The sequence below is a fragment of the Lithobates pipiens genome, unplaced genomic scaffold (assembly GCF_037356315.1).
Source record: "Lithobates pipiens isolate NorthernLeopardFrog02 unplaced genomic scaffold, aLitPip1_a1.2 Scaffold_18, whole genome shotgun sequence".
In the NCBI taxonomy this organism is placed as follows: domain Eukaryota; kingdom Metazoa; phylum Chordata; class Amphibia; order Anura; family Ranidae; genus Lithobates; species Lithobates pipiens.
Genome location: NW_027507758.1, coordinates 424,487,600 through 424,514,365, shown reverse-complemented (window position 1 = coordinate 424,514,365; position 26,766 = coordinate 424,487,600). Strand labels below are relative to the sequence as shown.

The window sequence follows — 26,766 nt, the reverse complement described above, 5'->3', positions numbered from 1 at the left end:
GTTCTTTTATTATCTATCCTATTTTTTTCTGTTTTACTCTATTATATTATATTCTTTTATTTTCTGTTATATTCTTTTCTATTCTATTCCATTATTTTCTATTCTATTTTATTCTCTTTGGAAATTGGAAAACTATTTGAATTCAAAAACTATTTGAATTTGAAAACTTTTTGAATTCAAAAACTATTCAAATTCGAGCCTGAATCAATTCAAATATGAATAAAAAAATGATTTCCTAAAACAAATTAAACGGATTAAATTAATTTAGCTAAACAAGTTTATGTAAATAACGAATCAAAACAAAACAAACCCCATTTTTTCATTCTGCACATGTATAATCTTATTATAAAATAGGGAATAGTTACGGGTTATTTCAAATTAGACGCTTTTACACTACTCCATTTAAATCAACTGATAATGACTCCACTTCATTTTATGAAACTCTCTGACATAGAATTCTAAGGGCAAGAGGTCTTATATCAGGGATATATAATCGCCTGGCAAGTACGGACTCCCAAGATAAGCCGCTATATATGTGCACAAATGGGAATCACACTGTAACATATCTCTATCTTCAGATGACTGGGAACATGGCATATAAACCTTTGTAAGGGTACATAGCATTGTCTCACCTTCTACGTTTATGTTTATGAACCCAATTATTATTCCCCTAATTTTTGTTCTAGATGTATTTTTGGAAATACCCTTTTCATTATATTTCTACAAATGTGCTGTTTTTTTTTTTTTTTTCTTGTACCACTGATTTTCATTTAATAAAAAGGTTGTAAACAAGAAAAAAAAAAAGAATAATATATTTACATGAGCCACTGCTTAGAATTCTGCACTATTCTATATTATTTTCTAAGAATACAAAGTGTCAAAATGCCACATACTAAAATTTTGAATATTAAATTAAGATGTTTATATCTGTATGCTTTTGGACTAGTGTTTATTTTTTTTTTTAATTGTTACTATAAGATTTTTTATATTAAAAAAAAACATTTTAAAGTAGGGGCCACCCATGACACTGGTGTCACAAAGCATTATGGCTTTTCTTAAGAGAAAACAAAGTAAACATTTTTTGTTTTTTTATTCTTTTTTATTTTGCTTTTTTGCTTGCATTAATCCTTAAAAAATAGGAAACTATAAAAAAAATAATGTGTCTTTGCCCTAATTAAAAAAAAAAAAAAGACAAGACAGCACTGATAGGTAGCAGATTAGCTAGAATTAAATCTTGTACTATCTTACTGGCATTTAAAGCATCAGAAGTAAATGTTGTATATAACATGTGTATGATTCAACTGCTTAGACTGTGCTAAAAAGACTATTTTGTAAAGTATATCAGCTCTAAGCATTTCTATCAACATCTCTAATCCAAGTGTTTCAAACATTTCAGACTCAAAGGACAGATGATACAAGCAATAATCCCCCTGGATGGAAGTCTAATTTCTTTTTGTTCTGAATTTGAGTGAAAGCGAGAGCCTGACATTTTGCAGAGAAATCTATTGATTTCAAAGCACAAATGAGCTTCTTAGAAAGTGCTTGAAAATATTCCCTCTAGCTTACTAATGGTCCCCTAAAATAATGTACCTCTTCAAAAAATAGTAGTTTAATTTACTTAAGAAAACACTTTTATTAATGGACAATTGTAAATATTCTAACTAGTAAACTCCAAAAGCGTATTAAATAAATGTCAAAACAGTTACATGTTACCCTGATTTTCAATACACAAGCCAATTATTCTGTTAGGTTAAAAAGTAAAACATACATAAATTGTATTTATATTTTTTCATAGCTTAAGACTTGCTAGTTAACAAGATCTTAAAAAAAAAAAAAGAGTATACTTAGTTAAAGAACACAACTAGACAACACTTCTTCCTTGGCAATAACTAGCAAGACATGTCTTCCTATCATTTTATAACATAATGATCTGCCCATGGCTGTCCTTGGGTTGCACATCATTCATGGCTACAGCGTGTGCTAGATTTTGAGTTGTTGGAGTTGGAGTTGTTGGAGTTGCTCTCCATCACCATCTATTGAGAGTTCATGGCAACTGAAACACTGTCACTGTAGCCTGCACACCTGTCCCTCATTCATTTTCAATTAAATAAACTCTGTGCCTCCACACATGCCTTACTATATTGTGTTTGGATATATATGGATATTGGATTGCTCTGGATATTTAATGTTGGCCTTCTGTCTGCTGTCTTCCTTGCCTCTTTGCATGTTTGACCACATTTACAGTATGTCTTTTATGTGCCTGAACCCTTTGCCTGTATATGTTTTCATCTTCCGATCTGGTACTCTTTCTGGTTTTCTGCTGGTTGGCTAGATTCTCCATAAGAGCACAACATTGACAACGCTAGTGGCCCTGAAGATGGCTTTGAAGCCAAGGATTAAACTTTGGATTGAGTGGACTTGAGTTGGATTTATGTGACCAAGCAGGTATGCTAACTGTATACTGAAGACATCATTTTATAAAGTTCTAGTTAGCAGGTCACTCAATTTACTTACATGACAGCACCATTGCTCTTCCTTATAATGCGAAGTCCAAATCTTCTCTCTTTAACCACAACCACTTCATACATTCGCTGATCTGTACTACTTGGACTGCTAGGTAGAATCAGTGGTACTGGGACTTCATATCTTTTGTTATTGGGATCAAAGATCTATGGAAATTTGATAAGGAAGCAATGTTAAATTTTATGACATATGCCCTGACACATATCTGCATCAAATGCATAATATCTTTCCAATTCAAAACCATTACATATATAATTATATAGTTACATAGTGGGATAATTTTATAATATTGTGTAAAGAACAGCTGTATGTAGTAGTCCATTGAATCCAATTTTAATAATCTCTCAGAAGCCTAGAAAGAACTTGTAAAAAATAAATACAGAAAGTATGATTGCTGTTAGTAAAGGATAATATATTCTTACTTTGGTATAGTACAGGTGTGTAGGCTGCATTCGTTTTTTTTTTGTTTTTTTTTAAGCTTACATTTCCAGCAAGTGCAGAAAATGTCTGTAAATCTTCCTAGAAATACAGTGTCATTGTTAATTCCTGTTGGCTATTTAGAAAGTAAAACAATATCATTTTTGTTCTGCAGACTTCTAATCTTATCATCCTCTACACAATGGAGAGAAAGAAAAGTAGACATGGTTGATGTCCAGTCGATTACAGCCAAGAGCAATAAGTATTATCTGCCGGATTACCAGGTAAAAATAAAGAGCATAAAGCCTGAAAAATTAAAAGGAATGCAGCGATAAGCAGTATTATATAACATTTTTGTTTTCAAGTTTAGATATCCTTCCCTCGCTACCATGGGACTCACTGGGGCAGAAAAGTATGTATATCTGGTGTCCAATCATTCCCATAATTTCATTAACTGCATGCTTCATGATTGTTTCATATCGGTGACCTAGCCAGTAGTAGAGAAAAGGCAAAGCGTTTGTTACCCCAACACTTCTCAATCCTGAAATGTGGCTGCTGTACCATGTACATGATAAAGTATCCTGTTCTCTTTGTATCGCTTCCTTTATGTGAAATCCCTGGTGTTCCTTGTAATCCCCTTGCTTTCCTATTAAAAACAGACCACACTAAGCAGGAGAGCCCACTATGGTCAGTTCTCTAGCTATGCTTGGAACTCTGTGTACTCTCTTACAATGACTGGACTTTCCCTGATACAACCCCCCCCCCCCCCCCCCCCTCGCTGCACAGCCATTCACTGGAAAGCTCAGTTTGCTGCTGCTTATGCAGCTCTTATGCAGCTGAGAACAGAGGGAACATGATCACTTATAAAAAAAAGGGAAAAAAAGTATTTATAATGTTTTTTTTACTTATATCTATACAAAAATGTTTTGCCTTTAATTTCCATTTTAAAATGAATGGGTTGTTTTGCAGGGTGATTGTTTACACTCACTTTAAGTATAATAACTGTGATGCTTGCACCTAAAAAACTAAATTATCAGTGATAACTCCCGTATATCTATCCTGAGAGGTTTGCTGTAAATACATTAATGTTTGCTAAACATTTTTTAAGGGCGAACCACCTAAAGTGCTTCTAAAGGCAGAAGGTTTTTTTTTTTTTATCTATGCATTAGCCCAAACTCGATACAGCGATGTTACACAAGAGACTTGGCTGTCCGGGACTCTCCCTCCTGATTGGCAGGGACACACAGCAGGTGCCATTGTCTCCCTCTGCTGTCAATCCAATTCAGTGAGCCAATGAGGAGAGAGAATGGGCAGGGCCGAGCCGCAGCTCAGTGTCTGAATGAAAACACAGAGCATCAGCTCAGCTTGGGTGTCCCCATAGCAAGCTGCTTGATGTGGGGGCACTCGGCAGGAGGGAGCAGCCAAGAGCGCCAGCAAGGGACCCGAGAAAGGGAAGACCTGGGCTGCTCTGTGCAAAACCACTGCACAGAGCAGGTAAGTATGACATGTTTGTTATTTTTAAATAGAAAAATAAACAAGACTTTAGTATCACTTTGATGTTCAATAAAGTAGATCTAAACCTTAACTGGATGACAGTTTGCTAAAGCACTGTATTGCAAACAACCATTTTTAATACTGTTTTTAACCTTTTTTGCATCCTGTTTTAGAACTCAGTATTGTTATTCTCCTCCATCCCCTTTTACACATGTCCTATCTACATGCACTTGCTTCATTACTTGGGACCTGAGCACAATTAGGAGATGGCTGTCACTTCATAATAGAAAATATCTAAAAGAAATTACCTTTATAGCAGGATTGCTGTTTTTTTTGTTTGTTTGTTTGTTTATTGTTTTAGTGAAGAATATTTCAAGACTTATTTTAAAAGACTGAATGCAACTTTTGACATATCGTTAACATGCTAAAGTTGATATGAAAGTTTAGTGATTTGGTTTAGATCTACTTTTTTTAGGATATCCAAACATGTGGAGCCACGAAGATCTGTGGTCATAAAGTGTAGAAAAAATGGTGTGAAGAACACATGACTAATAATGTATCCCTACATAGTAGTATCATGTTTTAACGTTAAAGTAAATTTACCTTAAACTGCAACATATCATTTTTATGGTATGTTACTTGAAGACGTAGCTTATTAATTGGTGTAGAAATTGCCCTGTAACGTTGCACAGCTCTGGGTGGCAAGGACAAGTCCACAACAATACCATCTGCGGTAATCTGCTCATTGTCAACAGTGTAGCCATAATCGTCTGGATAATAACACCATGGTATGCCAGCAACACTAGACTCCTGAAACAAAGAAGTATTTCATATAGTAAATGGCAAAAAAAACATACTGTGTTTCCTTTTTATTGTCTGTAATTGCATGTAAACGTGTTAACACGGTAATGAGCAAATATTAATGCTGTCTTTTCCACAAAACAATAAACAACACCACATTAGGTTCATCAAGAACAAAAGCAGCCATGTGGTAACCTCTTGATTATCTTGGATATATATGTCTATCTGAACCTTAAATGTGTTTACTGGTAAACTCTACAACTAAGCTAATTTTGTGGGTGCAATGCATTAGTAGATGCCATGTGTGTCATTTTCAAGATAAGAGAGCACTAGGTTTTCATGTACAATCAACGACACAACCATTTTCAGTTCAAGAAAATCTTGAAATGCATGTAGCAATTCCAATTCAGAGATGTAGGTTTATGCTTCCACCTTAGCTGGGTTCACACTGCTGCGGGGGGAGATCCGGATGTGATTCGCACCCGCACTGCAGTGCAAATCACATCCGATCTCCGTAGCGATGCGAGTTCAGCCATACAGATAGTATGGCTGAATTCGCATCGCTCCCGCAGCAAACTCGCACGGGACCCTTTTTTTGGTCCGCAACAGAATCGGATCGCATGGTGTGAACCTCCTGTGCGAGTCGGCAGATCGCACTGCGATATGCGGACGGATCTGGGGGTGTCATTAACATATCATTGACAGTCCCAGCCGTCCGCATAGGGCAGTGTGAACTGCCGGCGGGAGTAATGCGATGCGGGAAAACGCCGCGGATTCGCGGCGTTCCCGCATCGCAGCGGTGTGAACCCGGCCTAAATGAAACTGAACACTAGCAAACAAAGCTGCGAGACAGATCACTGAGCTGTGTGTAAGTAAAGCTCCCTTTTCTATCATAGTGAAATTCTTGATGGACTTTGGGGCACAACAAGTAACAAATGGAACAAAACTAATACCAGAGTCATTTGGAGAGTCTGATGGATCCACCTCCATCCAACCCAAACACAATAAGTAGGAATAATTTTATTCCAGTTTTATACCTTACTGTATTTATTGCAATATGTTTCCATTTCATTTTTTTTGTGCATTTTTTATAAAAATGTAATGCAAAAAAGAATCATCTCATTATCCAAGAGTTAAAGATTACCATGCTGCTTTCACCCGAATAAAACAAATTAATCTGAATTAATACATATTCATCCCTTATGTTAAATATATTGAATTTCCATATTCCCAACTGCCTTTGTTTGTTGGGCCGCACAGATACAAAATAAACTCCCAAGCCCAATACAAAAATAATCTTATTTGAATATTCACACCACACTCACTGAAATAAAAACGAATGAATCTTAATCAATTCAGATCATTCATTATGTTGTTACATTACTTTGGATGCTTTAAACATTAACAAAAGGTCCAAGCTATTGCATCATGTCATCTGAATAAAATGGATGAATACAAATGATTTAATTGTTTTTGTGATAATTTATTTTGGATTCGTTGAAATTTATTTCAGATTTGTTGAAATTCGTTACTGTTGTGATTTGTAGAATTGGATGTATTTCGTACGAATTTCAATTTCTTAAAGTGGTTGCAAACCCATATAAAAAAAAAAAACCTGCAAGACAAAGGCATAATGAGCTAGTATGCATCGCTGTTGACATGTCTCCCGGAGTTAATTTCTGAGTTTGCGGGGCCTGGTGCTGTGATTTGCAGGACCCGCGATGATGTCACTCCCACGCATGCATGTGGGAGCCACCGGTCATGGCACAGGCCCTTTAGAAACAGCACGATTGAGCCGTTTCTTCAGTGCACATGTGCTGATGACGTCGGCACAAGAGTATATGGAAAATATATTCTAAACTGTGCAGGTTTAGGAGATATTTACACTACCTACAGATAAGCCTTATTATAGGCTTACCTGTAGGTAAAAGTGGTGTAACAAGATTTACAACCACAAATCACACATGTATAAAAAACCTAATATATTGCAACTTAACAATTATTTGATATGTTTACTGCAATATTGTTCCTCAGGTTCAGAACACTTTTAGCAAGTACAAAAAATACAATTGTTTTTGCCAGGAGAAGGGAAGGTGTTTATAGCCCAGGTCAGGAGAGCAGCCTAGGATGACAACATTGCTCCTCCATAGATACAGCACAGTGAGTGATAAGGGTCACCAGGGGAAATTTAAGGGGAAAAAAAATGAAGAAAAAGGAACCTGATGTAACTAACATATATCTAAGGACTGGTGTGCTGAAATATAATCATTTTTTTAAGGGGGGGGGGGGGGGGGGGTTAAACACACACACTTTAATACTAGTACTCTAATAACCAGTTATAATATTTATTATACATACTTCCCAGATGCAGCCACGATCAGTACATTTTTTTGCATCAGCATTGGATTCAGGGTAGCAATCAAACTTTTCTGAATTGGTTATACCTCCAGGACCCAACTGATCCCATTCCACAGTGTATGATTCTCCCAGTGTCAGTTGGAGACCAGTTATGTGTTGAACCTACAGAGAGAAATTGCAGAGTAGTTTCTTATTATACATCTAATATTTTTTCTTTATGCTTAAGGAGCATAGGAAGCCAAAGACATGTGTGTATTGGTCCACTTAGCCTGATACTCCACAATTTATACTAGAATAACTGGAGAAATAATAATATAAACAATATATGCAACATTATCTCTGATTCTAAACAAAGTCAATGATGTGAGATGGGCCAATTGCTTCCTAGGACATTTACAACATGTCATAGTAAATTTCCACTGTAGTGGGACATTAATGAAAAGGTATTTTAAATGCTTTTCAAATGTGTATTCTCATAGAACATTTATGTATTGTAATATTAAAAGACAATATTTGTTACTAACACAGAGAAACCAGGTGATTTAATACATGAGCTATATGAATGGGTTAATATTTATTATGGAAGTTTTCCCAACATTGTTCTGATGCTGCAGCTGTCCCCCGCCAGCTCTAAGACTGAGAACTGAGCGATCAAAGGTCACTGATCACTCAGTTCTCAGAGCTCCATCAGTCACAAGCTTTCTGCTCTGCCCCCCGCATTCACTGGAGCACTGGGCTGTGGAGAGGGCAAGAGCGGCTAGCTCAGGTTTTCAGTGACTTGCTGAGAGGCTGAGTCAGGTGTCGGTCCAGGGTTGTGGGCAGATCCCGACCATATTAACGTGATCTTGCCAGCTCTGTGACGTCAGCCGACAGCAAGCTTCAGCCCCCTGGCTGATGAAAATGGGTCACAGGAGTGTAGAACAATCTGCACTCCTGTGATCCACAAGAGAAGTACAGCCAAACAAGCTTTGCTGTACTTCTCCTTTAAGGGTCAGTAGCAGCGTAGGATTTACCTACTTTTAGGAATTGTCACAAATCCATTCATTTTTAATCTGTGTAAGAAAACAGCATTATTGGCACTGTTAGTGGAATATGAGGATAGCAGCTAAGCATCATTGTTTTAGAATGTGTTACATATGATTTAGAATAGCATGCTATACACAGGGTATGGTGTATAAACACTAAACTGGACAAATGCACTATAAAAAGATAATAAGGGAGAAAAGAATAATAGGGGGACTTTGGACAATCAAGAAAGATTAAATGGCCTCCAAATGTTATGTTTTTTGCCAATCAGTGTAAAAAAAATTAAGATAATTTCTTGCCTTGTAAGTATCATATCTGAAGGTATGGCCTGAAGACTGAACAACACCACCTTTTTTTACTATGACACTTGTGGTACTTGCGGGCAGTCCCATTATTTTTATTGTTTCAAACTTTAGATTGTTGGGGTCTGTATATGCAGCTTGCTTTGCTTCAAGAGTTAGAACATTCTAAAAGAGAAAAAAAAGAAAAGAATAAACCTGTAATGGTTACACTGTATATATACAGTAAATAGTTTCTACATTTTCAGGCAATACTGTTAAAAAATGTTCTACTTTTCAACCGTTTCTGATGTGGCTTTAAGAAGGGATAAGCAAATATGAGAGATTTTTCTTCAATTTTAAGAAGATTAAATACATTTAGCTGACATTTTGCCATTTCCAGAATGCATTGGAGTCAACGAAAAAGTGAAATCAAGGAGGTTTTGTGTTATTTGGATTTTTAAGAGTGCAATTGGTTTTAAATTATTTTAAATGTCTAATGAAGCTCTTTAAAGAAACCCTGAACATGTTTTTAAGCCAAAAATGATTAACCTTAATTTTTGGTTTATATACAAAGTGATGTCAGCCCTTTGACAGCACTGTCAAGAGGAATGGCTTCAGATTATGATAATGCATTCATTCTTCACAGTTTAAGGGGGCTCTCTGGGGACACTGATGTAAGGGGAGGCTCTCTGGGGACCCTGATGTAAGGGGAGGCTCTCTGGGGACCCTGATGTAATGAGGGGGCGCTCTGGGGACCCTGATGGCAGTGAGGGATCTCTGGGGACCCTGATGTAAATGGATCCACACTCAGATATGTAACGATAATATATATATATATATATATATATATATATATATGCCCGCCCAAGTGTATGGCTTTCTTTATTTCGCTGCTATGGGGCTCTAGCCCAAGATCTTTTGTAGATCCAGCAATGCTCCTGGTGGGGGCCCTTCATGGTTTCTTGCACCGGGTCCCTGAAGATTCTAGTTACGCCTCTCAAATGGTCCCTTTATTCCAAGCTCTATATCAGGGATATGCAATTAGCGGACCTCCAGCTGTTGCAGAACTATAAGTCCCATGAGGCATAGCAAGACTCTGACAGCCACAAGCATGACACCCAGAGGCAGAGGCATGATGGGACTTGTAGTTTTGCAACAGCTGGAGGTCCACTAATTGCCTATCCCTGCTCTATATCATTTATAAATAGGTTAAAAAGTAAAGGTCCAACACACTGAACCTTGGGGTATACCACTAATAACATTGGGCCATTCACAGTATAAATCAATTATCACTACTGTTTAAACACAGACTTTAAGCAAGTTTTCTATCTTTTTTTAAGTCTTTATTAGCCTTCTGTGGGGAACAGCGTCAAATGCTTTTGCAATGTCTGAGTACTTTACATCCAAAGCCACACCTTTGTTTAAAGTGTCACTAAACCCACGCCATAAAAAAACTATTGATAAATGCTGTGTTACATGCTGTTCATACTCACTCGGTCACCATGGGATTTGTTTTCTGTATTCTGCAAAAATCTTGGTTGATCCTGCTGCTCTCTATCTCCACCTCCTGCTCATGTCCCCAATTCAGCTAGGGATTATGCAGCTGTGGTGGCAGACTGCACAGTCTCAGTTTGAAGTGCGTTTCTATGCTGAGCATTTCCTCCCTATCACATCTAGTAGCCTATGTGACTATAGAGCAGGGGTAGGCAACATGGGGCCCTCCAGCTGTTGCAGAAATACCAGTTCCATTATTCCTCTGGGAGTACTTGTAACTGCCAGCCTTGCAATGCCTCATGGGAAGTGACAACAGCTGGAGGGCCCCAGGTTGACTATCCCTGCTATAGAGTCACACATGTGGGGGTATACACAGTGGTAAATATCCCACCTCCTCCCTCCTCCTCCATGCCCACTAACCAGCTAAACACAATGGGGGGTTTGGATATTACATGTAGATTAATAGAGGATTCACCGCCCTACTATTCTAAGACACAGGCTGAAGGTAATTGACACAGCATGGGACTGGCAGAAATCCATCCACACCATGTTATTAAATATATATTTGTATGACATATTTAAAACAGTTTATTGATATTATTTATTGATTTTTACTATGTATTCCAAAGGCTGTTTTTTATTTTTATTTTAAACATGTGACCAGCAGAAGAAGTCTAGAAGCTCCTCCTGCTTATGTTTCCCCACAGACACGCTGGGAAATATCTGGGTTATGTGACAGCTGCATATCGATTTGGGAAAAGGTACTTTGTTTTTTTTTGTTTTTTTTTATTATAATATATTATAATTACAGTGCCATCATCCACATACAGAAATAGAAGAGACAATGCAAATTAAACAGCGTGTGTTTAGTATCATTTATGTTTTCACTTACCGACTCATGAAAAGAAAACAGATTTGTTTGACAACTTCGGTTTTTAATGAATCTATGCTGTCTATTGCTTATATTATTGTTTTTTGGATGTTCATTCGCTGATGTCTCCTAGCTAGTAAGAATCCAGAAGTGAAGAGGATTTTGTTGCTTCTGGTTTCTGCGGTCACTCTCCCACGCTGCTGTGGCTAAAGAAGAAGCTAATGGACCCCGATCTGTGCTCTATTAGTTTCAGTGGAGTACAGGGGAGACATCTAATAGACCCCTGATCTTTTATTAAAGAGAACTGTCACAGTAAGAATGCTATCATATGTGACTGCAATAAAGTTAAGTGAAAAAAGTGCAAAAAAATAATTAAGTTAAACTCAAGCACTTAAAAAACTCCATGCCCTACCTCGTGTACATCTTGGGGATGCCTACGTACTAAAACATTGATTACACTACACATGTTATATATTACCATACTTGCCAGAGTGAGAGCACTACTTCTAGGTCCATTATTAAAGGTTGACTCTAAACTGATTGAAAATTTGGGACCAAAGTTTGAGATCATTTCACAAAAAGAATATGTTAATATATTGAATTTTTTTGCATTAAAATTCATTTTGGTGTATTTTCTACTTACGATTTTTAAATTGATAAACTGTTGTGAAAATATCATGTGACATAAGAAAAAATAAAAAATACTACCATTTTTTTCTCCAGGATCTCTGCTTTCAGAAAACATATACTTTTTGAGGGTTTTATGCAATCTTCAGGCCTAAAATGTTTTTCCAAAAGTGTGCAATAAATATCAAAGACAGCCCCGGGAGCCTTGCGTTTACCATAACTTTTTTTGTAAAATAAATAGTGCTGCACCTGCCAATGTTTTTTGTGTCATGGGAATCTCATCACTTGCCCTTTTTATTCTGTGTTGCATATGACACAAAAAATATTGCAGAGAATATAACCTTGTAGGTCTTTCCCTTCAATTTTCAGCCTTGTTCTCTGAATAGATTTTTGAGGATCCTCCATCTTTCATTATTCTTTTTTTGGTCCCAACATGGACCAAGACAGCTGAGTCATGCCCAGCCCGTCCCAGTAGCAATTTAGTTGAATACATTTGGCTGACAAATTTGTCCTCCTGTTCATAGTTTCCTATTACCTCCAACTGTTTGGGTTTGTCACCTACCTGCACATCTTCACCCAAATTGTCAATTTTTTTGGGTGCTCAAACGCAGAACTGGCCTTCCCTGTGAGCCCCTGTCACTAACTACAATAACATTGCTTCCTACCGGATCATCCGTACTTTTTCTTTCACATCAACCCCATTGTTGATGGCTGTTGAGTGAGCAAGTTTGTCAGTTCCCCTCAGTGTTGCAATTTGTTATTCTAGATCGCAAATGTGAGCTTTCAGGAGGGCAACCTGCTCACATCTGTCATAGTGGTATTTATCCTGGAGCTGTTGCTCTATTTACGTATACTGTATATGTGGCACAATGTGCATGAAGAAAAACCATCAACCTTGCTAGCACTCATTATACCAATTACAATAATTAGATTATACACAGAAAGTTTTTACAATTTTACTTATAGGTTGAAAACTCATGTGGTTTAAAAGTCACCTAATCAAATCTATTTAGTTCACAATCCCTATGTGAAAAAGTTTAAATGTGATTCGAGCAGCTAGTTATATGACAACTGTGGATACTTAACCACTACCCTTAATTAGCAAGCTAAAAAGGCTAAATAAGGGCTATTTAAAAGTAACAAAAAATGAAAAAAAAAGTGTTTTTAAAGCTGATAGTAAAGAGTAAAAAAAACAAAAGAGTTAAAAAACCCTCACCAAACAGAAGAGATATCTCACCAGATGCACAGATCCTGTTTTTTTGCTCACATATTCAAATCTACTGAATCACAATCCTAAAGTTTGGCCTTTGATATAATTAATTCACTGAAGTAAAAATCAGGGATGAATACTTACATTGGATACTGAAAAATCATATAAAATGTAGTTGCCCTTTTCAATAGTTTCTATGAAAGAAAACAAACAATACAAACATACTTTAGAAATGATGAAAGGCAACTTAAATTATTAGGAACTGTATGTGGTCACACTTTCCCCTCAGCATCCTGTGGTCGAGCACGTCCCAACCAGAAAATCTCAACCAACATGATCAAATAGGAGATTCATTTATTGTGCTCTTTGTATAAAATATTGTTAGTCTACATGAGTAATAGGAGGGGATGGACACAGCCACACAATGTTTCGACTTTCAGACAGGGAACTGCTTATTAAAAACTTTTATGCTTCACGGAAAGGAAAGGAAATTGTATTGTGTTTTGGTTTTGTAATTCTTTCAACAGTTCCTTTTTAAAAACTTTTTCTGCTTTTTCCTTATAAAAAACAACTTTGCACCGTGAATTTATTCATATGTCTAAATGCAAAAGTGAACACTAAAGCAAAAATTTTATTTATATGTTATTAATATGACCTCTTTTGCAGGCTATACATATTAAAATTCTAACGTAGCTAGCTACCTTAGGTGAATGCTAGTGAATTTAAATAAGAAGCTTACAGGTTTCCTCCCTGTAAAGTTAGTGAGACTGTGCTACCATCATGCAGTATGGGTATCATTTAAGTAAATCAATTTAATTATTCTGCTCTGTAGTGTGAAAAAAGCAATGTGTCATACATACATAAACTGAATTACATGCAGACTATACAGGCTTAAATACCCTTTGTGGATGAAAATGTTTAGCTGCCTTCCTCCGCACTATTAAAGTAATCAGTCAAAAATGTCTTATGAACTGGCAAGCAAATAGAAAGGTAATAGCCAGTATTGTAAACAGCTATTTGAAAATATTTTATTTTTAACTCTATTGATTAATTTTTACAAAATAATTTTTATGCAATTATGAATACTTAGGAAGAGTCATATGGGACTCCACTACAAATAATGATTATGTTTATGACTATACCTTATCCTATTGTTCTAACTGGGACTGGGAGTTAGAGGAAGGGCAATGAGGGGAAGGATATAGGATATCTGAACCGTTTAATGAAATATGTTAAATAAAATAATTCCTGATTAAAACAGGCTGCAATGCACTGAAAACTCAAATAATACAAAAGTGTATACTGTACATATGGCTTTTTTTCCCTCAGAGAATGAGTGCAGGTACTCCCTCCTTCCAAGTCACTCCAAGTCACCCCAAGCCCCGACAGTACTATAATAGTAATGACAAATTATGAATACAACACTTGTAGCCAATAATGTTATTTCCTCCTTAAGAATGTCTGTTGGAAGTTTTAGAATATTGTATGGAAAGAGAAATGGAATGGTGGATGCCAGATAATAATATTGGCAATATTATTTCTAATATCATTATAAATCAGTTCTCACACTTTTTCTGTCATGCCCCGTCCCTTTGAAAGCAGTTGAACTTCCAATCCTTCCAACCCACCCTTACAAATGTTTTGGATCAGTCATATACTGTATATCATGAACCATTGTGACACCTCCGATATTGCCAATTACCTCTCTGACACCATCTAATACCAGTGAAAAACCTCCTCCATCTGAAAAACATCCTCACCCATGTGACACCATCTGGTACCTCTTTTCACCCCTGTGACCCTGTGACACCATCAGGTACTTCTTTTCACCTGTGATATCATCTGGTACCCCTTCTCACCCCTGTGACAACATTTAAAGCAATCCCACAGAAATGGGGCCTTCCTGTTCAAGGGACAGTCAATAACTTAAGCTACTCTACATAGATTCTGTGGTATTTGGCCAGTGTGCTAAATGGGATAAACAGTAAAAAATGTTAACTGAACAAAATTCTTTGCTGCCAGTCAAAGTTGTCAGGGGAACAAAAAAAGCAGAGTGTTGCCATGTATAGGATGTTTGCTCACCTCTTGCATTTATCAACTATAGAAGCATCTTCATCCTAATGGTTCATATTCAGGGCCATGTTGTAGATTCTAGCGGATCTGTCTCCCTCCCACACATACACCACCAGTGAGCTAAGGCAGAGATATTGTTTCATAGCATCCAGCCAGCTACTCCCATCTGACATACTGTGCTCTTATTGATTGGTGTTTGCAACAATAAGCCCACAATCAGAGATGTAGAGAAACTTGTGCCCAGTCAGTCCATCAATGAATAACATAGCCCCATCCTCTAGGGGCAAGAGAAGTGAGAACAGACCCTCACAGTGGCATGGCACCCCCAATTTGAGAACCACTAAATCTTGATTGGCACCAGGAGCATAATGCAAGACTAAACCTGGATCCCTTCCTTTTACAGAATCTGTTGTTATTTGCTTGCAGTGTGGCTGCGGTGTTAGTGATTACAAAGGTCAAGTGTCTGAACTACTAAACTAACCTGACCAGAGTTTTCTGCCAATAGAAAAGACATACCTTACCTTGTGCTTATTTTAAATGTCCCACAATTTGACATATATGGCATGTTTGCCTAATGCAATTTTCTATAAATATGTTGACATTCACTGTAGGCGTATCTGGAGCAGCAGCAGCAAGAGTCAGCTACTTCATGTGTTTTTCTTTTTTGTTTACTAATACTTTTAAGTTAAACATTGGTATGTTTATAGGAAATCTTAACTATTACCATCTGGTAATCTGATTTCTAATATACTGTGTATATACAGTACATAGTCAATAGGAATGAGCTTGAACATCAGCTGTTCGTTCATAGAAGTTCGCTCGCCATGGAGTGCCCCATAATGCATTGTGATATTGCAGTGCATTGACAGCTGCTAATTGGCTAAAGCATGCACCCGACCTTCATGCTTTGACCAATTACAGCGCGATGTGATGTGAGAGCCATGATTGGCCAAAGGCAGGGTGCCTTTGGCCAATCATGGCTCAGGGGCTAAGTCCATGCCCAAAACTATATAAAACTGCTACAGCCGTATATAGTGAATGACTGGAGATTAGGAAGGTAGTATAGTGTGCAGCCAGTCAGTGTAGTATATATAATACAGTTCAGAGTATATAGTGCAGTCAGAGTAGTACATATAATACACTTTAGAGTATCTAGTGCAGTCAGTGTAGTATATATAATACAGTTCAGAGTATATAGTGCAGTCAGTGTAGTATATATAAAACAGTTCTGAATCACACCAGGCCATATGCCTTCAACATAGGGAGGGTGCTTTGGAGTGCCCCCCCAAAGCACTTGATGGGGGCAAGGGCCTCTTCTCGACAACCCTGGCCGGTGGTTGTCGGGGTCTGTGAGGCTTAGGGGGGCTTATCGGAATGTTAAAGGGGGCTTCCAGATTTCGATAAGCCTTCCACCCACAGACCCCGCCAACCATTGGCCAGGGTTGTTGAGAAGAGACCCTTGTCCCCATCAACATGCACCCACCTCTCCATGTTGAGGGCATGTGGCCTGGTATGGTTCAGTGGGGGGGGGGGCTCGTTGTCCCCCCTATCCTGACCTCCAGGTTACATGCTTGGATAAGCGTCTGGTATGGCTTTTGGGGGGGGGGGACTCTATGAATTTTTTTTTTTAAATGTTGGCAACCCAAAGGGCCTGGTATGGACTGAGGGTGAGGACCCCACTCTGTTTCTTTCATCGATTTTTCATCTATATTGCCAGAAGCCAGCAATACATTACAGCCGCAAGCAAGTTTAATCCTTTAGAAATGTCATTATTGCTGTGGCACTGTTCTACACATCACAGAGATGCTTTACAGGCAGACTAAGGGGACCCCCGGGCATGATATTTAAATGCATATTTCATTTTTCTTATTTCAGTTTAAGCAGTATTAAAATCACTGCTCCTGAAAGAATGATTGCTTTAAAAACTTTTGCATTGATACATGTCCCCTAGGGCAGTACCTGGGTCCCCATACACGTTTTATGGCAATAACATGCATTAAGCCTTTAAAATTAGCACTTTTAAATTTTCATGTCTGTGTCCATTAGACTTTAATAGGGTTTGCATGTTCACTAGAACTTTTTGCCTGTTTGAGGTGTTCTGTTGCGAACTGAACTCCCATCCCGGTAACTAGCCTCAGGGCAACTTTACGTTAAAATTACCAATGAAGCATTTAATAAATGTATTCTCTGACCACAATAAGATAAAAAATAAAAAAGGCAACGTTATTGCTGAAACTATAAGGAACACTAAACTATTTGTTGCATCTACCTCTCGATTCTAGATCATCCCAGAAAAATTCTCCTTTGGCTTGCTGTGCATCATCCAAAGCAACTATGAGGCCAAGAGGATTTTTACGACTAAAACAAATTGACAATAAAAAGGTGTTAATATTATTTGCATATTAAAAACAATTTAATCAAGCAATATTGCATTTAAATAAGAATAAATAGGATTTTAAGTGTAATGAACAGAAATAAATAAATGCATGTATATTGTATAGTTTTTGGTAAAAAAAAATATTGCACATATTGGGATTTTTTATTAAATAAAATAAGATTTTTGTACTTACTGTAAAATCCATTTCTTGGTGTTTATTGGGGACACAGGATTTCAGAGACCATTGGAAAGTATCACAAACCAGAACCCAATACCCAAAGGTCACATTCCAAACTAGCCCCACAATTGTCCAGTCCAGAGAGGTCCAGGCATGGCCCCCAAAGCTATTGCTGAGCATACTCCAATCCAGTTGGCTATGTATAAGGACCAGCTCAGCAGCATATAGTAAAATATTGATTGAAGAAATAAAAATAACTAACAAAAATGGCTAGACTTTTTCTAAGCAGAGCTAAGCCATCCTCTTAGGATACTAGGAAAAAAATGAGGCATGCTGGAAGTAGGAAGGGTTATACAGGGCTGGCTTTTTTTTTTTTTACCAGTGCCTAAGTTATGCTGCAGGTGACAGTACAACCCAATCGTCTCTGAATTTCTGTGTCCCTATATGAACAAGAAAGACTGCTCATTCACATGAAATAATTCTTAAGTGCAATAACACACAAAAAGCATTTCACTTGCTGTAGTATGATCAGTACAACCTGGATCTTTTGGCTGGTTTACTATGTATTTGCATAGTTAAGAATTATCATTTGCACTTGAGAATAAGTACTCTTTGTTGAATATAGTTGTTAATGTGTAAGGTTATGTTAATAGAAAGACTGTTTCATAGATTATTGCTGAAGTATGATGGCTGCCACATCTGACTCCCTTTTGAAAATACTAGTTGCTTGGCTATTACATTTACCCAGTAGCTTTAATACTTTCACTGACCTGGAACAAGAATGTCAGGGAAGATAGGGAAGATCAAAAAAACTTCTTTGTGTGTTTATTTTGTTCTGGTAAAATCCTCACTCCCCCTCATCCACATGCTACTTACATTTTTAAATAAAACCATTCCATTTTCATTGAATACCTTACTTTGGACCCATTAATGTCACAGGTGGGAGAAGCCGTCAGGGTTCTGCACATAGCTTGACAACATTACAGTGCCCTGCCTCAGAACTCCTCTCAAGAGCCCTCCACTTTAAAGGAAAACTTTACATGTTCCACCTGTAGTTAGGGTGGAACATGTAACATGTTCCAGCTCCTGCCACTTCTCCATTCGATTCTATTACCCTGTGACAGTGGGCAGGGGATCTTCTCCCTGCACCCGCTGTCACTTTTTGAAAAGAGCATGGCTGCTCACAAAGCCATATCATTCATTCAGTTTCCTGTGAGGCCTGTCTGCCACTGCAGCAGACGGTGTATAGTTCTGAATGTATTACGCAGTGCTTAATGCCCTTGTAATTCATTCTCAAGCCCTGCAGCTTTCAAACTGACAGCCCTTATGGAAGTATGAGCTGAAAGCCGTGGGGCTTGTCTGGAGAAGGCTGACATTACACCCATGTTCCACTGATATCGGATGCAATGCTTTACAGACCACTGTAGAAAAAAAATAAAGCACATTTTTTTTCTGCAAGAATATGTGCATTTATTATTTTTTCTATAAAAAGGTGAACCTATCCTTTGGGAGAAGTTATGCAAATATCAAAATGCTTTGATGGACGGGTGCTAGTCTGGAGGAGTGAGCATTCCTAGGCAGACTGCTTGCAGACCGCCCTAAGTAACGCCCACAAGTAATGCTGTGTTTCCATAATTGAGAGAACTGAAATCCAGTGAATGAAAGAGGAGGTTCAAGTGGGGATAGAACCTGGACTCACATCACATCTGGGGCAGGGTTGGGATGACGTAGCGACGCTACGTGTGGAGGGAGGGGCTTGGAGGAGGCTCGCTGGAGAGAGCGCCCGGAGGTAAAAGCGGAGACGGCCGGAGGGTGAGAGGCTCCGGCGGACATGCCTAACCTGCGTATGGGACCCCTCCGGCATCCATCTAGCTACCGGCGAGATTAAGTGGCAGCGCCGGCCGAAAGCCTCCCGGACCTCGCTCTCCTCTCCCCCGCTCTCCCCCCGCAGTCTCTTCAGCTTCTCCACCTCTGCCATACAACGCTGTGCTACGCTGGAGAAGCACAGCAACCAACGTAGCTACGGAACCCCAGAAGGAGACCAGCACAAGGGACACACCGTTTGGAGGCAGATAAGATAAGTTGGATTGATATGTTTGCTCTTGCTCTGGTCACGGTATGAACTGTGCTTGAATGATAGACTTGGTGCTAGTCCTTAACACAGTCACTATTTTGGAATGAAAATATGGGACAGATGCAATATCAATTTAACCAGTGGTTGCCTATAAACGGTTGATTGGACATTCAAACGTAGTAGGAGGGAATGTTTTAAACTGCCCTGCATTTATCCCTTACCCCGGTACATCCCGGCACGGAAGTAAGTGTCATTGATTTAAAGCTAATTAACGTGGTTGCAGCCCAGAAACGGAATGGGTGGACTGATAAAATCGCCCTGAAAGATATCTAGCCGGTTGTAAAGAAGCAAACAAGGATACCCTCGAGAGGGATGAATGTGGTTATCAGGTGGACAGTACCATAAATCTGTGAGGAGCAATGCATGAAATGGTTAACGCTTTGTAGTCACTGTAAGGTCCCCATTTACAGATATAAGTCCTACTAACACCTGAATCAATTAACTTAACTGTTGATATTGAAATAACTAACAAGAAACAGCATAGACACAGGTCTCGCCTGAGAGCCTCGCTACTTGGTCTCTGGGGAGGCACGGCTGTTTCCAATGGCTGTTACTGTGTTACTACTTCATCTGGGTTTATACGCATAAACACTAACGTTTAGATCAATAAACACTGATGACCCATTGGTAATAAATAGGCAGGATATAACAGCGGGGAAATTTCCCTCCCTCCACCTGAAAAAAAAAAAAGAGGTGTACACAGGAGGGCCTTCAGGTGGACTGGGTAGAGAGACTCAGAGAAATAATACCTGGTATAGGATAACTCTGGCTATCGTCCTAAATACTATATTTCAATAGATTATAACGTGAATTATATTCAATTTACGGATAGACGGGGACCAAAAATTCAAACAGGTTGTTAAACTGTATGTATAATGTGAATTACTGGAAACCCCCTGAGTGGTCATAGGAGTGGCTTAACGCTGGGGTATTACACAAAGCGCCACTTGGAGGACTGGACAGTCAACAGGACTTTGACGAGCAACGCCAGGACTGAAGAGGCTTGATCGCTGTTCTGGGCATTGCAATATTAGGAAATCATACCTAAGGGCATATCAATATTTGGCCTGGCGGATGAAGCATTTTGCTTCGAGAGACAACAAGCTCGCTAAGCCAAAATATTAGACCTCGCCCTGTAAAATAAGTCGTGTAGACATATTAGGGGAGTGGGCTATAACAAGCCCAACAACCTGGGGAGACGATCAAGGGAGATAAAAAAAAAAAAAAAAAGCACTATGAGCAGAGCATCAAGGCAAACTAAGGGGGGAGGCCCTAAGACCCCCAAAAACCTAACTTCTGAAAGTACCATAAAACAATACATGACGCAAGGGGCGAGCCCCAGGAATGACGGGAAGGAAAAGATTCCCCCTAACTCCGAGAAAAATAGGGGACTGGATAAACAAATAGAGGAGACCTCAGACCATTCTAGGGACGGAATGACAACAGAGAGCGAACCAGAACTAAGTAAACGCGAAGACCAAAGGCTGGATGACCAAGGGTTAACAAAAGAGATGATGAGGGAGATGCTTTTAAAACTGGAGAACGCCATAAAATCAGAGATAAACATGTTAAGAAATGATCTGGGCCACTTATTAACACGAGTGGAGAAGGCAGAAGAAAGAATCAACATACAAGCTCAGGAATTAAATATAGCACAGGAACAAGTTAAAGTCGCATATCGCAACCAGAGGAAAATCCTCTATCGATTGGAAGATCAAGAGAATAGAAATAGGAGACAAAACTTGAGAATACGATCGGTTCCTGAAAATAAAAGAGAGGAGCTAAGGGAGATTATAGAAGAAATATTTAGGCCTATATTAGACCGAGGAGAAATGGCATTCCCTAGAATCGAGAGGGTGCACAGGGTCGGGAAGAAAAAGCCAGAAGAAACAGGGAGACCCCGAGATATCATTATTAGATTTGAACATTACGAGGATAAAGCTGAAATCTGGAAAAAATTAAGGGGGAAAGCCCCCCTAAAATATGCAGAAACTGAGATACAAATATTCCCTGACCTTGCACCCGAAACCTTGGCTAGAAAACGCATTCTAAAACCCCTGCTGGAACTACTGAGAGTACAGAACATTAGATACAGTTGGGGATTTCCGGCATGTTTGCTTGCATTCAAAGATGGTAGAATGGCTAAACTAAGTTTCCCTGAGGAGCTAGGGGCCTTTTGCGATAAATTAGAAATTCAGACCCCTGCTATTCCGGGATGGTCGGAGGGGTATGAGGAAATAATATGAGAGAACTGTTGATGGGTTTTTGGAGGGGGGGGGATGGGGGGCGCTGGGAGGAGATTAGATGAATACAAGGTTAGATAAGAGATGGGCCCAGTAACTCCCTCACTTTCTATAGATACACCTAGAGAGGGAGGACAAGGAGGCCAAATATAGAACCCCACCTCAAGAACGTTGAAGACTTGGAGATGGCCAGAGAAATGTGGTCTATTTACAAGTCAAGGGCCGATTGGTGCCCAAAGGGAGGGAGGAGGGTGGATGGGGAGGGGGGTTGGGAGGGCGAGGGAGGGGAGGGAGATAGAGGTGGGGGGTGTGGGGTCGGGGGAAGGGAGGGAGATAAGGGTGGGGGGTGCGGGGACGGGGGGGAGGAGGTATGGGGGATAAGAGGTAGGGGACATGTCAGTAGTGGAATCCTCTGGGAAAAAGAAAGTAAATGGGTTAAAAAGATAAGATATGGATAACAAAAAAAAGGAGTTAAATTTTCTGTCCTATAATGTCAAGGGGCTCAATACTGCAAAAAAAAGGCATAAAATTCTGGCAGAACTGATACAATATCAGGCTGATGTGATTTTCCTGCAAGAGACGCATATTCCACACACGTCAAGGATCAGGCTCTATTCTAAAGACTACCCAAGTTGGTATTATGGGGATACGATTACTAATAGAGCAAGAGGAGTTGCAATAGGATTTGGGAAAAATACCCGTTTTACTGTAGAGGGAAGAGAAACAGACCCAGAGGGAAGATATCTATTTCTAAAAGGTAAACTAGGCAGCATAAAGTATACACTAGCAAACATCTACGCCCCGAACAAAAACCCTATAATATTTCTGAAAAGAATTCTGACTAAGTTAAAGGAATTTAAAAGTGGATATGTGGTCCTGATGGGAGATCTAAACTTCTGTCTGAACCCTGAACTAGATAGTACGTCCCGTGCACGGGGAAGGAGCAACGTCCAACTGAAAAAGATTACTCAAGACCTGAATAAGAATCAACTAGTGGATGTCTGGAGAGCACAACACCCCAATAAATTGGACTATACGTTCTTTTCTCCCGTGCACGGGACGTACTCCAGGATTGACTATATTTTGGTGGAATATAGAGCTCTTGAGACAGTATTGGAAACAAGCATAGAAATAATAACACAATCAGATCACGCTCCAATAAAAATTAAGATACAGATCCCTGGATATAGTAAATCAGCCACTAGGTGGCGGTTAAACGAGGAATTAATTCGAGATAAAGAGGGGGGTGAAGTTGTAGGTAGAGAACTAGAAAAGTATTTCTCAATAAATGAAACCGAGGACATCTCTGGGCAAGTCCTGTGGGATGCCCATAAGGCATATATCCGTGGGATCTTGATAGCTAGAGGCTCACAAAAAAAAAAAGAACGGGCCGAAAGGACTAACAAACTTAGTGAGGAAATCCGTAAGATAGAACAACAACATAAATTGGGGATCGCGGATAAGAAGATATATCAAAATCTATTAAGTAAAAGGGAAGAACTACATGGGCTAAGAGAACAAGAAACAAAAAAATACCTTAATCAATTAAGGAAAATAAGATACCAAGAAGGAAATAAACCCACTAAATATCTGGCCAATAGATTTCAAAAGAAAAAAGCTATTAACTACATTGAGAAAATACAAACAGAACACGGGGATTTGGTGTATACGTCAAAGGAGGTTGCAGAAACATTCAAAACATACTACGAGAAACTATATGCAATAAAAAATAAGAAGCAGAAAAAAGGGGGGGACATAAAAGATATAGATAGATATCTCAACAATGCAAGACTTCCTCAGATAGGGGAAATAGATCAAGAAAATCTAGAAAGACCTATAACAGAAGTAGAAATAAATAAGGCATTGGCAGACTCAGCTTTGGGGAAGAGCCCAGGACCTGATGGACTAACAATCTACTATTATAAAAGGTTTAAGGAAATCCTGGTACCGAAACTTTGCAGATATATGAACGGAATTGGGGAAAAATATGACATAAGTAGAGAGGCACTGTTTGCCTCTATCACTGTCATATTAAAGGAAGGGAAAGATGAAACTAAGTGTGCCAGTTTCAGACCAATTTCACTTTTAAATGTAGATACTAAACTACTTGAAAAGGTACTGGCGAACAGAATGAAGACAGTCATGAATTTCCTGGTACATTCGGACCAGGTGGGGTTTGTGCCTGGCCGAGAGGGAAAAGATAATGGGGTTAGAACCCTACTATTGTTATCTCAAAGGGAGGAGACGGAACCCCCAGCTTTACTACTATCAACAGATGCCCAAAAAGCCTTCGATAGGGTTGATTGGGAATTTATGTTTCAGACAATAGAAAAAATGGGTATCGGTCCAAGGATGGTCAAGTGGATCAAAACACTGTATCAACATCCCTCTGCGACTGTAAATATCAATGGGTTGCCCTCCCCTCCCTTTGAGATGGAGAACGGGACCAGACAGGGCTGTCCACTCTCGCCCCTCCTCTTCGTGCTTTCATTGGAACCTTTACTTTCGACGATTAGAAATAATCCAGAAATAAAAGGAATTAGGGCGGGGCAGGAGGAAAATAAACTCGCTGCATACGCGGATGATGTACTATTTTATATCAGCAACCCTAAAAGTTCATTACCAAAAGTTATTGAGGCCCTTGACGACTATGGGAAAATATCGAATTTTAAAATCAATCAAATAAAATCGGAAATCCTTAATATAAACGTTAGCAAACAGGAAGAACAATAATTCAGGGAAAATGTAAATTTAAGTGGGTAAAAGAACTAAAATACTTGGGAATAAAATTAGCACGCACGCTAGATAAGATGTTCCACTTGAACTATATCCCATTACTTAATGAAATCAAAGCAGAATTTAGGAAGGTAACTAACGGATCTATATCTTGGCTTGGCCGAATAAATGTATTTAAAATGTTCATCCTTCCCAAAATATTATATAAATTTCAGATGTTGCCGATTAAGATACCCTCTAATTATTTTTTAAAATTAAATTCATTAATGAGTAAATACATATGGAATAATAAAAAACCCAGGATCTCCCATAGGATATTAAAACAGGAGAAAAGGAATGGGGGACTGGCTGTCCCTGATCTGTATTATTATTACCAAGCCGTCTTATTATCTAGAATAGTAGAATGGGTAAGGGGAAAAGGGAATGAAAAAAGGTGGGTAAATCTCGAAGGTATATATAGTAAGGCACAACTTAGGGAGATAATATGGAATCCCCCGAAATACAGGCCACTGGATATAAACACAAATGAGTTGACACGGATTGCACTTAAGATTTGGGACGGGGTATATAAAAGATTAAATGGACACTACAACTCACTGATGATAGCTTTAAAAGATAATGAATACTTTCCCCCAGGGAAAAGGGAGATAGGTGGGAAATGGATTAAAAAAGAAGGGTCACAATTAAACGATATAATTAACCCCTTCCCGCCGAGCGTACGCAGATCTGCGTACTCGGCTTCCGGGGGGTATACCGGGATGATGCCCGCACCTGCAGGCATCATCCCGGTACCGTTTTTTACAGCGGGCGATTGGCTTTCCAGCCATAACAACCGATGCGGCTAAAAGCCGCTCGGCTGTTATGCCGGAGGAGCGGGAGGGGACGTCCCCCCCTCCCGCCGCCTCTCGCCGCTGTTACCGGTGCTCCCGCTCGATCGGGAGCACCGATTCCCTGTCCGACGCCTCCGGCTGCTGCGGAGGAACTGGAACGAAGCCGTAATCGGCTTCGTTCCAGTCTCCTCATCGTAAACACGGAAGCGACGTCATGACGTCACTTCCCGTTTACTCGGCTGCCAATGGCGCCGGTTTTAAAAAAATATCCGGTATTCAGAATCGCCGTTTTCGGCGATCTGAATACATTGAAGTGTAAAGGAGGGGTGGGGGGTCTTTTAGACCCCCGATCCCTCCATAAAGAGTACCTGTCACCACCTATTACTGTCACAAGGGATGTTTACATTCCTTGTGACAGCAATAAAAGTGATCAAATTTTTATTTTTTTTTTTAAAACAATTTAGTCGTTTTAAAATAAATAAAATAAATAAAAAAATGAAAAAAAAATTTTCAAAGCGCCCGCCGTCCCCGCGAGCTCACGAAGCAAAGAAAACGCATACGGAAGTCGCGCCCGCGTATGTAAACGGTGTTCAAATCACACATGTGAGGTATCGCCGCGATCGTCAGAGCGAGAGCAATAATTCTAGCAGTAGACCTCCTCTGTAACGCTAACCTGGTAACCGTAAAAAATTTTTAAAGCGTCGCCTATTGAGATTTTTAGGTACCGTACTTTGTCGTCAATCTACAAGTGCGCGCAATTATAAAGTGTGACATGTTTGGTATCTATTTACTCGGCGTAACATTATCTTTCACATTACGCAAAAATATTGGGCTAATTTTACTGTTTTGTTTTTTTTTTATTCATGAAAGTGTCCCTTTTCCCAAAAAGTTGCGTTTAAAACACCACTGCGCAAATACCGTGTGACATAAAATATTGCAACAATCGCCGTTTTATTCTCTAGAGCCTCTGCTAAAAAAATATATATAATGTTTGGGGGTTCCAAGTAATTTTCTAGCAAAAAATATGGATTTTAACTTGTAAACACCAAATTCCAAAAATAGGCTTAGTCATGAAAGGGTTAAAAACGGGAAA

General features: G+C 39.0%; 1 protein-coding gene across 3 annotated transcripts in view; it reads right to left on the bottom strand.

Annotated features, from left to right (window-relative positions):
* Positions 1-26,766, bottom strand: part of SI (sucrase-isomaltase) — a 342,643-nt gene that overhangs the window by 198,610 nt on the left and 117,267 nt on the right. For all 3 annotated transcript variants that reach the window (XM_077488042.1, XM_077488044.1, XM_077488043.1), the window contains 6 exons: positions 17,445-17,533; positions 13,247-13,296; positions 8,919-9,086; positions 7,594-7,755; positions 5,038-5,244; positions 2,515-2,669 (listed from right to left, as the gene is read on the bottom strand). In XM_077488042.1, the coding sequence (XP_077344168.1) occupies positions 2,515-2,669; positions 5,038-5,244; positions 7,594-7,755; positions 8,919-9,086; positions 13,247-13,296; positions 17,445-17,533 (831 nt within the window). The remainder of the gene's footprint in view (positions 1-2,514; positions 2,670-5,037; positions 5,245-7,593; positions 7,756-8,918; positions 9,087-13,246; positions 13,297-17,444; positions 17,534-26,766) is intronic.